The 11,431-nt window shown below is 47.6% G+C and overlaps 1 protein-coding gene across 1 annotated transcript; it reads left to right on the top strand.

Annotated features, from left to right (window-relative positions):
* Positions 1-1,515: 1,515 nt before the first annotated feature.
* On the top strand, positions 1,516-3,801 carry LOC123855127 (zinc finger and SCAN domain-containing protein 4-like). Its single transcript, XM_045890493.3, has 3 exons — positions 1,516-1,869; positions 2,471-2,636; positions 2,727-3,801. Exons 1-3 carry the CDS (start codon positions 1,516-1,518, stop codon positions 3,473-3,475), a joined length of 1,269 nt encoding a protein of 422 aa, XP_045746449.2. The 3' UTR covers positions 3,476-3,801.
* Positions 3,802-11,431: the final 7,630 nt, after the last annotated feature.

The raw sequence follows: 11,431 nt of genomic DNA on the forward strand, positions 1-11,431 counted from the left end.
AGGAGCCTGCTTCTCCCTCTCCTTCTGCCTCTCCCCCTGCTCATGCTCGCTCTCTCTGTATCTGTGTCTCAAATGAATAAATAAAATCTTTAAAAAACCACAATGAGATCATATGGTATTTATCTTTCTGTCTCTGATTTATTTCATTTAGCCTAATTTTTTTAGGGACCTCCATATTGTTTCCATAGTGGCTGCACCAGTTTACGTTCCCGTCAACAGTGTACCTTTTCTTCTAATCTTACCTACTCGATCTTCCAAGGGTTGTGCCTATAGTTGCCCAAACAATATGGTTTGCAAGTAGAAATAAATATTAAGTAAGGCAAACTCAACTTCATCTGTACTGCTGCCTGAATAAACATTTTTACAAAGACTTACAGATGACTAACATACAGATGGAAAGATGCTCAACATCACTCATCAGGGAAATACAAATCAAAACTACAGTGAGATTCCACCTCACACCAGTCAGAATGGCTAAAATTAACAGCACAGGAAACAGGTATTGGCAAGGATGTGGAGAAAAAGGGAAGGAACCTCCACTCACACTGTTGGTGGGAATGCAAGCTGGTGCAACCACTCTGGAAAACAGTATGGAGGCTCCTCAAAAAGTTAAAAATAGTTACCCTACAACCCGGCAATTGCACTACTAGGTATTTACCTGAAGGATACAAAAATACTGATTGAAAGGGATACATGCACCCTGATGTTTATAGCAGTATTATAGCCAAATTATGGGGAAAGCCCAAATGTCAAGGGCAAAACTTAAAAGAATTTTTTCTATACTCATTTTGTAAATGCCTTATCACACAATGGAAGCTCCCTTCTACTCCTAGTTTACTAAATATCTTTCTTGGATTGAGTACTGACTTTTATTAAGCTTATTTAATGTATCTACTACTAAGATGATAGTATATTCTTGAAAATCAATAATGTGGTAAATTACATTGCTTTTTGAGATTTAACCCAAATTGTATATAGAAGATAAAATCCACCTATTCATGATGTATTATTTTCCTTATATATGACTGAGTTTGATTTTCAGATATTTAAGGATTTTTGCATCTATGTTCATGAGAATTACTTCCTAGTAGTGTTCCTTTGTACTAGTAAGGTTTATCAGTAAGCTGATTAATTAACCTCATTAAGTAAAAGAGGAGTGTCTTTTTATATGCTCTTGTATAAGACTAGTGTTACTTCTTTCTTAAATGTCCCATAAAATTCACCAGTGGAGTAATACGGGCCTGAAATTCATTTTCTTTTTTTTAAATCATTCCAGTGATAAAATGAAATATCTCTCCTATTTGTAGCTTAAGTTTTTAAGCATCCATCACTATCCACTCTATGTAACATTTGACTGTTGTCTAGCTAGTAAAAGAAGATCAGAAAATACATCTAATATTTATAGATGTCCTGATTTTGTTTTGAAACAGATCTCCAGAAACACAGGACTTAAAACTGAATCCAGGAAGTTGAGTCTCTGATACATATTACTAGTCATTTCTGTGTGAACCATCCATGGATGATCCTGGGTCAAAAAATAAAGACTTTAAACCCAGCCAAGGACCTGCTCTCCAAAAGGCAGAGGACATTTCTGAGTTCCAGGACCCTCGGCACAGCTTATTTCAAAATTGCAACAACTCATGTGCAAAGCAGGAACTGCAAAGACTCTATAAATCATTTTACGCGTGGCTGCAGCCAGAAAAACACAGCAAGGATGAAATTATTTTTCAAGTGGTCTTGGAACAATTTATGATCAACAGGCACTGCAGTGATTCGTCGACTTTGAAAAAGAAATGGGAATCCAGTGGCAGAAATTTTGAGAAATTCATGGAAGATCTGAGTGATAGTTCTGTGAAGCCACCTGACTTAGTGAGTAGAAGGTTCTTTTTATCCTGGGGTGAGGGGCCAAAAAGAGTAAGGAATAAGTAGTCAGTAGGAGATAGCTGGAAGTAGAGAAAGAAGTTATTGTAGATGCAGTTATTTGTCAGATCACACTATTCCTCACCAAGGGAAATTTTTTGCAACCAAAGTGAGCAAAAATAAAGTGTTATAGTCATTCTTTCAGTGGGACATAATATAGGAACCAACATATTTATTTCATTGAGTTTCATTGGAGAGATGGTGGAAGAACTCACTGAAAAGTTGTCAGTTGGGCAAAACCTCAAGGTTGAGAATGCCTGGACAAGAGCTGGATCTTCCCTCAGAAAACTTTAGTATTCATATATGTTTTTAAAGATTTTATTTGAGAGAGAGCCAGAGCAGGAGGGAAGGGTAGAGGGAGAGGAAGAAGCAGACTCCCCACTGAGCAGGAAGCCCGATGTAGGACTCAATCCCAGGACCCTGGGTTCATGATCTGAGCAAAAGGCAGATGCTTAACTGACTGAGCCACCCAGGCGCTCCTTCATCGTTATTCATTAGGAAAGACACATTAATGAAGACTATATAAGTGATCATTGTTTTTTTGTAACAGGTCCATGTCCACATGCAGGGACAGGAAGCCCTCTTTTCTGAGAATATGCCCTTAAAAGAAGTCATTGTCCATCTAACAAAACAGCTGTCAAAAGCATCCCCAGCAGGGACAAATATGAGGATGCCCTCCTGGACTCCCCAAGATACTTCCTTGGAAACAGGACAAGGTGAGTGGGGTAAGCCAAGGTACTAGAGGGGTGTTGTGTGTGGACTCTTTCTTGGGTACAACTTCACTGAGTCACTTTATCCCCACACAGGAGATAAAGATAAAAAAAATGGAGACTACATTTATCACATGAATGACAGTATTACTAGTCAAGGCAATGAAATACCTTCCCTGCTCATTATCCAGGAAGAGGACTGTCCTAGGCTTGAAGAGGACAGTGTTTCTTTGAAGAATCTGCTCAGCTCTGGAAGAGCAGGTCTAGGCACATCCAGGTCCAAGGAAGGGTCCTTGAAGGGACCCTCATATCAAGATGCCCTTATAGAGGGGGGACCAGGGTTTCTCTCTCAGTCAATCCAGGTCATCCCTGAGCCTGTTCCTACCCACCAGAGAACTGAGGGGAGCTCCACATGTGGGGGACACCAAGGAAGATGCCATGAAGCCCACAACGCATACAGATGTGAAAAGTGTCCCAAGACCTTTAGGTATTTCTCTCAGCTAAAAGCCCATCAGAGAAGACACGATAACGAGAGAACATTTACTTGTGCTGAGTGTAACAAAGGCTTCTTCCAAGCATCAGACCTACACGTGCATCAGAAGATTCATGCAGAAGAGAAGCCTTTCACGTGCAGCACGTGTGAAAAGTCCTTCAGCCACAAAACCAACCTCCTGGCACATGAGAGAATCCACACAGGAGAGAAGCCCTATGAATGTTCCCTCTGCCATAGAAGGTACCGCCAGTCGTCCACCTACCACCGCCACCTGAGGACTCACCAGAAAAGTGCCTTCAAAGGTGTTCCTTCCACACCAGAAGCTTCCTCGGGTGCAGCCCCAATGGAATGATACATGAGTATCAATGCAAATATGTATATTTCCGTAGTACTTCCCTATTTAGAACATATACTTTCCTGATTATATTTTCCATTTATCGTCTTCACTAAAAAGTTTAAGGAGGAATTTCTCAGTTCACTAGAGTATCTCAGGTGCCTAGAAAAGTGGCTGACAAATTTCAAATAAACAATATCTGTTGAATAAATGAAGCTGTAATGTTGGTACTATTACTTAATCCCGGAATGTTCAACTCCAGGACACAAATAGCTCCCAGTGGTCAGGTGATGCTTTCCCTCCTGCTCCCCTGTGCTCTGTCCACACTTTTTATATCGCTCCTGGACCACATGCACCTAAAAAACTGGGAAATGAAAGCAGGAACCTGGAAAGGGAACTTTTATATTTAAATGATAAAATCAGGGGCACCTGGGTGACTCAGTTGGCTAAGCGTCTGCCTTCAGCTCAGGTCATGATCCCAGGGTCCCCAGTGTAGCCCCACGTTGGGCTCCCCGCTCTGTGGGGAGCCTGTTTCTCTCTCTGCCCCTCCTTCCCTGCTCTGCTCTCTTGCTATCTCAAAATATTTTTTAAAATAAATGATAAAATCATTTACTTCACTGGAAATATTAATAGCTAAACTGAACCTGAATGAAACTGAAAGTTGCAGAGTGCTATTTGATCGATAGACACCAAAAAGGTAGAATATTTTCCCATTCATTCTTCCGAAGATGGCAGGTGTGTGGGGGGGGGGGCGGGGGTTGCGGATAGACATGGGCTTATTTTCAGAACAGGTTTGAAAGTGTGGTTTGGAGAATAAGGTTTTTGTGCAGCGCTGACATAAAAGTGCACATGGTGAGCTATCGTCTATGAAATTGGAGTTTGGTACCCAAAGTGGGCCCACTCCCCACTCTGAGTTAGAGACAGATTACACATGGAGTTGCCCCACAAGGTCGACTTCATTTGTGCAAATAAGGACAGACAGACAATGGCCCTGAGGTCACCACCCAGCGTTCCTAGCCAGAGCTTACGGGTATTAAGGCTTCCAGGTGAACTTGTTTATACAAGGTCTTTGTAAACTTGGGACTGAGGGTCAAATTCCAGAGTGGAAAGACTGAAAGAATCATGGGCCTTGTCTCGCCTGCGGCCCGCAGCGCTCTCCGGGAAGCCCCGTTGTCTCCCCAGGGAGCTGAAAGTGATTCCCACGCAGCCCGCGAGCAGAAATCCCGCGCGGCGCTGTGTGCTGAAGACCGGTAGGCACGAGGTTCTCCGAAGACTTCTGGGACTTGTAGTCCCGATGTCCCGCCGCGCGCGCTCTTCGGGTACTGTAGTCGGCGGCGAGCTCTGCGCACGCGCGCGGCGGTTGCCTGGGAATCCGTGGTTAGGGGTGTCGGCGTTAGGAGTTTAGCTCTGAGTACTGCGTCGGCCCGTGTTTGGAGTTTCTATGCTCAGAGGGGCCCCTGGGTGTGTGCAGGAAAAGTGAACTTAGGGTATGCAGCCCCCCCTCTCCACGAGGTCCTCAGCTCGAGGGCCGGAGTGGCCCGGTGCCCAAACACACGCTCCTTCCCCGGAGGAAGCCACGACTCAGGTAAGTCTAACGAGGCGCCGGTCCACGTCCCCCGCGGGGCCTCGGAAACAAGGACTGGGGCACAGAAACCTTGATCAGCGGGGGCTCTGCTCGAGAGAACCTCGGGAGGTCTGCGCGGAGGGACTGCGCTTCAAGTTACCGCGGCCACATGGGATCAGAGGTCGCATCTTGGAGGGGACAGCAGAGGTCGCGCGCATGGGACGGTCTGGGGGTAGGGACCGCCACGGCAGGGAACACCAGGCCCACGGAGCCACAGCGCGGAGCAAACGGCCGGGAGAGCTACAGACGAGAGGAGCAGCATAGGTGGTGTCGGCCCACACCACAGAGTGCCCCTGACGCTGGGCCCAGAGGCTCTATCCCTGCCATTCCCTGCGGAAGTTACAGTCGGGGAGACTGCAGCCAGCGACAGAGGACGTAACCCTTCTAAAGTTGCATCCACAAATGTTCCCGAGTGTATGGCTGTGCCCAGTGAGAGTGTACAGATTTTCAGAAGGTCCAGCTTTGTGTCCCTTACGGCTGAGTTCACCGGAAGAGCAAATATTGTCAGGATTTTCTGAATGACTATACATTTATCTGAAGACCCTTGCTGCTGGGACAAGCAAACAGGGACTGAAGAGAGAGAGAGCATGTCATTCAGGGATGTGCCCTTTGTGACCCAGCCTTCCTTTTGGTGACTTTGAAGAATATGATCTTTATTGCTTGCCAGATTTTATTGCCACTAAGGCAGGGCTTCTTCCAAGGCATGAAGAGAGATGGTGAAATAAATATGGCACTTTCAAATATTTGGGGTTTCCAAGATCCAGAATTTTATGTGCAAGTTTCATTGAGATGTAAATGACATACAATAAACTTCATATATTTTATTGTGCAATTTGATATATACACTGGCAAAACTATGACCATGAACATGATGAGCATCTATCACTCCTAGAGTTTCATCCAGCTCTTAATCCCTCTCACCATGCCTTTCATGACCACCCTTCCCTAGACAACCATTGGCTTTATTCCAGTATAAATTACTTTGCCTTTTCTAGAATTTTTTACAAATCAAATAATTACTCCCTTTTTTGTGGCTTCTTTCATCCCACATAATTGTCTGAGATTCATTCTTGTCATTTGTGTGGGGGGGGCTCCCGGGGCTCTAGAGGAAGTCCAATCCATCTGTAGTACAGATTTGTAAATCATTTTGAACAATTCCTGTTGTGTCTCTGCACAGAAGAGAATGTTTGACTATGGTGCATCCAGTCACCATGCACATGTAATTGCCCACTATAAGCAGGATTCTCTTGAGTCAACCAAATTATAAAGTCAGAAGGCCCTTGCTGTATTCCATTGTAAATTGAAAACAAGCAGTTTTTGTCTTCATGTTTTCCAACATTCAGCCCTTTTGTGCTCATTTTCAGTGATACTCGTATCTCTAAGTTTTGTTTCATTTGCTAGGCAAGGAAAACCTATTTCCTAATCTGATTATGACTATATAACTCTATTCTCTACATAAAATTGAATCATTTCCTCCACCATCTGTTAAAGGGACTAGTAATTTTCAAATTCTTGATAGAAATTTATTATTCTGTGTAGAGTGGAGTAGTCAGATCCTGCAAATCATAATCCTGTAAGTTCCTTTTCTTTTTTTTTTTTTAAGATTTTATTTGACAGAGCACAAGCAGAGGGAGAGAGAAGCAGGCTCCCTGCTGAGCAAGGAGCCCGATGTGGGACTCGATCCCAGGACCCTGGGATCATGACCCGGGCCGAAGGCAGCTGCTTAACTGGCTGAGCCACCCAGGCGGCCCTTATAATCCTATGATTCCTAACACGAACATTATTTATGTGCTTGTACAAAGATCATACTCTTTCATCTTCATCAGTGGAAAAGTTCATGACATTCTGAAACAGTATAACAGAAGGAAAATTTTGAACTTGGGAAGTTGGAGAAAATCTCTCAGTTTGAGTATTTTTGAGAGAGAGGAGTTGTAAATTTTATGTAATATTAAATTTGCCATTTTAATAATTTTCAGGTATACAATTCAGTAGCATTAATTTGTAATGCTGTACATCTACCACCACTATTTCCAAAGTTTTTTACTTTTTTTTTTTTTTAAGATTTTATTTATTTATTTGAGAGAGAGAGAGAGAGCACAAGAGGGGGGAGCGGGAGAGGGAGAAGCAGGCTCCCTGCCAAGCAGGGAGCCCGATGCGGGACTCGATCCAGGGACTCCAGGATCATGACCTGAGCGGAAGGCAGTCGCTTAACCAACTGAGCCACCCAGGCGCCCATTTCCAAAGTTTTTTTAGAAACCCAAGCATAAATTGTGTATCCATTAGGCAGTAACTCCCCATTCACCCCTCCCTTCAGCCCCTAGTAACCTCTAGGCTATTTTATCTTTTTATGAGTTTGCTTATTCTGGATATTATTATTCGTGGAACCACACAATATTTATCTTTCTGTGTCTGGCTTATATCACTCAGCATAACATTTTCAAGGTTCATTCATTTTATGGCATGTTTCAGCATTTTATTGTTTCTCACCACTGAATAATAATACCCCATTGCTTGGGTATGCCACATTTTATCCATTCATCTGTTTTGTTTTGTTTTTAAGATTTTATTTATTTATTTGTCAGAGGGAGAGAGAGAGTGTGCATAAGCAGGGGGAGCAGCAGGCAGAGGAAGAAGCAGTCTCTCCACTGAGCAAGGAGCCCAATGCAAGATTCAATCTCAGGACCCCGAGATCACGACAGCCGAAAGCAGACGCTTAAGTGACTGAGCCACCCAGGCAATCCCTATCCATTCATCTGCGGAGGGACACTTGGGTTGCTTCCACTTTTTAGCTGTTGTGATTAATGCTGCTATTAACATGGGTATACAAGTGTGTTTGAGTCACTGCTTTCAATTTTTTTGGAGTATATACTCAGGAATAGAATTTTTTGGTCAGATGACATAATCTATATTAAACTTTTTGAGGAGCTTCTATACTGTTTTTCACATCGCCAACATTTTACATTCCCGCAAGAAATGTAAGGGGTTCAAATTTCTCTGTAGCCTCAGCAATACTTATTTTACCCTTTTAAAAATAGTTATCTTGGTAGGGACGCCTGGGTGACTCACCTGGTTAAGCATCTGCCTTCAGCTCAGGTCATGATGCTGGGGTCCTGGGATCTAAGAGTCCTGAATTGGGCTCCTTGCTCAGTGGGGAGCCTGCTTCTCCCTTTGCCTGCCACTCCCCCGGCTTGTGCACTCTCTCTCCCTCCCTCTGACAAATAAATAAAATCTTTAAAAAAATAGTAATCTTGGTAGATGTAGATGGGTATCTCATTGTGGTTTTATTTGAATGTCCCTAATGACCAATCATGTTGACATCTTAAGTAATTTACTCCTGCTGTTTTGCATTGTCCTTTTCTTCATCCATTTTTCCCTCTCTTCTGGCCTTCCATTACTGGGTAAACATGGACTAATGCTTACTCTACTCAAATGAAACTCTCTGCCTCCACCACCTCCTTAAAGCTCTATCCCATTTCCCAAAATGTCCCTCCTAGTCAGGTTTGCAGGACACATGTTAAATTCCTTGCCCTACTATCTCTGTTCCATTCCCCAAATGAAGTCAGGGAAATCTGGCTTTCTTCCAGTGAGTAAACTCCACACAGTAATATAGATATCCAACAGAAAGTTGACACCTCCCATCAGAAATAGAAGTAATATATAAAATGAGTGGAGTCTGTCATTTGGGGATTTTCCTTCCCCCTCTTTCAGCTCACAAAATAATTTCCCTAACTCAAGTAACTCTCCTTATGAAAGGGATTCCTCCTCCTTTACACAGGATTTTCTTTCTACTTTAAAACAGGTCTGAGATTTCATGCTATACAGTTAACCCTTGAACATGGGTTTGAACTGCGTGGGTCCACTTACACGTGGATTTTTTTTTTCTATAAATACAGTACAGTACTCTAAGTGTATATGTATATTTCTGTTTAAGATTTTAATAACATTTTTTCTCTAGCTTAAGAATACAGTATACAATACAAGCAAAATATGTTAACTGTTTATGTTATTGGTAAGGCTTCTGGTCAATAGGAGACTATTAGTTGAATTTTGAGGAAATTAAAAGTTAGAGGGATTTGGACTGCTGTGATGGGAGAGGTGGAGAGGGTTAAGGGGGTGGGGAAATGGAATTGGGGGTGTTGCACTGCTAAACCCCTACATTGTGCAAGAGTTAAGTGCACTCTGGAATTCCTGTGTGGTCCTGACAATGATATGGGGAGAGAAGCAGCCTCAGAAATCTGCATGGGGTCACCAGAGTGCTTGGCAGAAAGAGGACTAAGCTGTACACGTGCTGGGCAAGGACAGAAAACAGCTGGCAGGGTGCTGAGAACTGGCTGGAGGTTGCACAGACCGCATAGTGCAGGTAATGTTTGAATCTTGACCAGCCAGAGGGAAGACGCCTCCCTGAACACCCTGGATGGCCAGTGAAGATCCTAGAAAGACCACACCTTAGAACTAACAAGGTACCTTAATATTTATTTTATCAGATAATTCCTTAATCTGAGGAAAGTGCTGGTCTCTCACTGCTCCCGTTTTCCTGAGGGAACTGGCTAATTCTTTCCCTCCGTGAACAGACGTAATTCAAAGCCAGCGGGCCAGGTGTCTGAGGTCGCACCTGACAGGGGACAGCGTTGGCTGGGCACAGCGGGGGTGGAATTTCAGACCCCACGGAAGCTCGGTGGAGGACAGGGCAACGCGGGGGCCAGGGGACACATCTAGAGGGCGTGGGCACCTCCTCTGGGGACCTCAGTCTCCCCCCCCAGGCCCCTCTGAGTCGAGTTCCCCTTCTAATCCAAAAGGCCGAATTGGACTTTCACACGCGGCCTCCAGGGGGCGCCCGCCCGGGTCCCGGGAGAGGGGCGGGCCCCGAGCCGCCCTAAGGGTCCCGGGGTAGGAGAGCCGGGAGCTGTGGGCGCGCGCGGAGGTTACTGTGTCGGGCTCCTCCCCGCCGGGCCCCCCGGGCCCCCCGGGCTCCAGGCGCCGCGTCTCCACTGCTGGTCCCGGGGGCGAAGGGCCTCACTCTGACCGCAGACCCGAGCCGCCAGCGACGCGCCCGCGCGGCCCTCCGGGGGCCGAGTCCGCACCTGTCGCCCCCGAGGCCAAATCCCGACCTCTGCGGGCGACCCCAGGAGGCGCACACGAACCCGCCGGGATTCGAGCCGGTTCTCGGGCCCCAGGTCGGAGGGCGGCGGGCACGGACTCAACATTTTGTCGAAGGCTTCAAGCCTTCGGGCCCGGCTCACAGCCCGGTTCGCGCCCCAGGTCGGCCTGCCCGTCCCCCGCGAGGCCACGCCGGACGGCCGGTGCCAGCGGAGGGTCCCGGCGTGAGTGTCGAGCCCGCAGGCGAACCCCGGGCCCTGGGGGAACGGCCGCCGGCCTCTCCGCACTCTGCCGCGACAGTGTCGCCATCCGCCCGCCTGCAGGGCAGGAAGAGCCCGAGACCCTGTGGCCCTGGCCGCGGCCTCCCAGTCCGCGCGGCGTCGCGGTCGCCCCCGCCTGGAGCCTGCCCCCTCTGCCCTGACCGCAGCCCCGAAGCGCCCGGTACCGACTCCACCGCTCCGGGCTTGGCCTCCTGAGGCGCAATCACACGCAGTTTACTCCGCGTCCGAGGGGCTCTCCCCTGGGAGCACGCGAGCTCGGTGGAACTTGCTGCTTCCGCGACCCCTGCATACGAGACTCCCAGAAACCCGCCTTCAGGTCGTGGGGGGGGCGAAGCCGCTCCTCCAGCCTCCGAAGCCGACGGCGCCACTTCCCAGAGGCCCTCACGGGGCCGGTGACCTTTGCTCCGCAGGGACGGGTGCGGGGCTCCCTCGCGGAGCGGCCCCGGAAGCCTTCGGCCCAGCGGCGAAGCGAAGCCGGCGAACGCTCCGGACGCGGTGCGTCCGTGTGGGACGTAGGCTGGAGGCGGGACTTCCGGCGTCGCTCGGAGCGTGGTCGTTTTGGGCGCTCGGGTGTCTGTCCGCGCCTGCGCGGCGTCCCGAGTGCGGGTCGGGCCCAGGGCGACTCGAGTGGAGGTGTTGTCCCCACTGCATAGCGGCTTGTCCGAAGGTCAGCGGCGGTGATGGTGGCTGTGCCCGGGCGCCCGTGCCTGTTGCCCTCCATGCACGACCCCGCTCCACCCATAACTTCGGGTGACGGCGGCCTCATCGAGGGACCCAGCGCGTCCTCCAGGTCCTCACCCAACGTTATCCCACCTAGACCCTAAAGCGCCGAGGGACGGGCGCCTGGTCACGTCACTAGCCTCCAGACCTCTGTGTGCAGAACAGTGCGGAGTTCAGGGTTGGGGTCCCCCTATCTCAAGCCAGCGTGATGAGTTGCGGGAGGTTAAGCTTTTCAGTTTTCCGAAAGCTGCT

Source organism: Mirounga angustirostris, unplaced genomic scaffold (assembly GCF_029215605.1).
Source record: "Mirounga angustirostris isolate CCGP_5_RB_7025 unplaced genomic scaffold, mMirAng1.0.hap1 SCAF_16, whole genome shotgun sequence".
In the NCBI taxonomy this organism is placed as follows: domain Eukaryota; kingdom Metazoa; phylum Chordata; class Mammalia; order Carnivora; family Phocidae; genus Mirounga; species Mirounga angustirostris.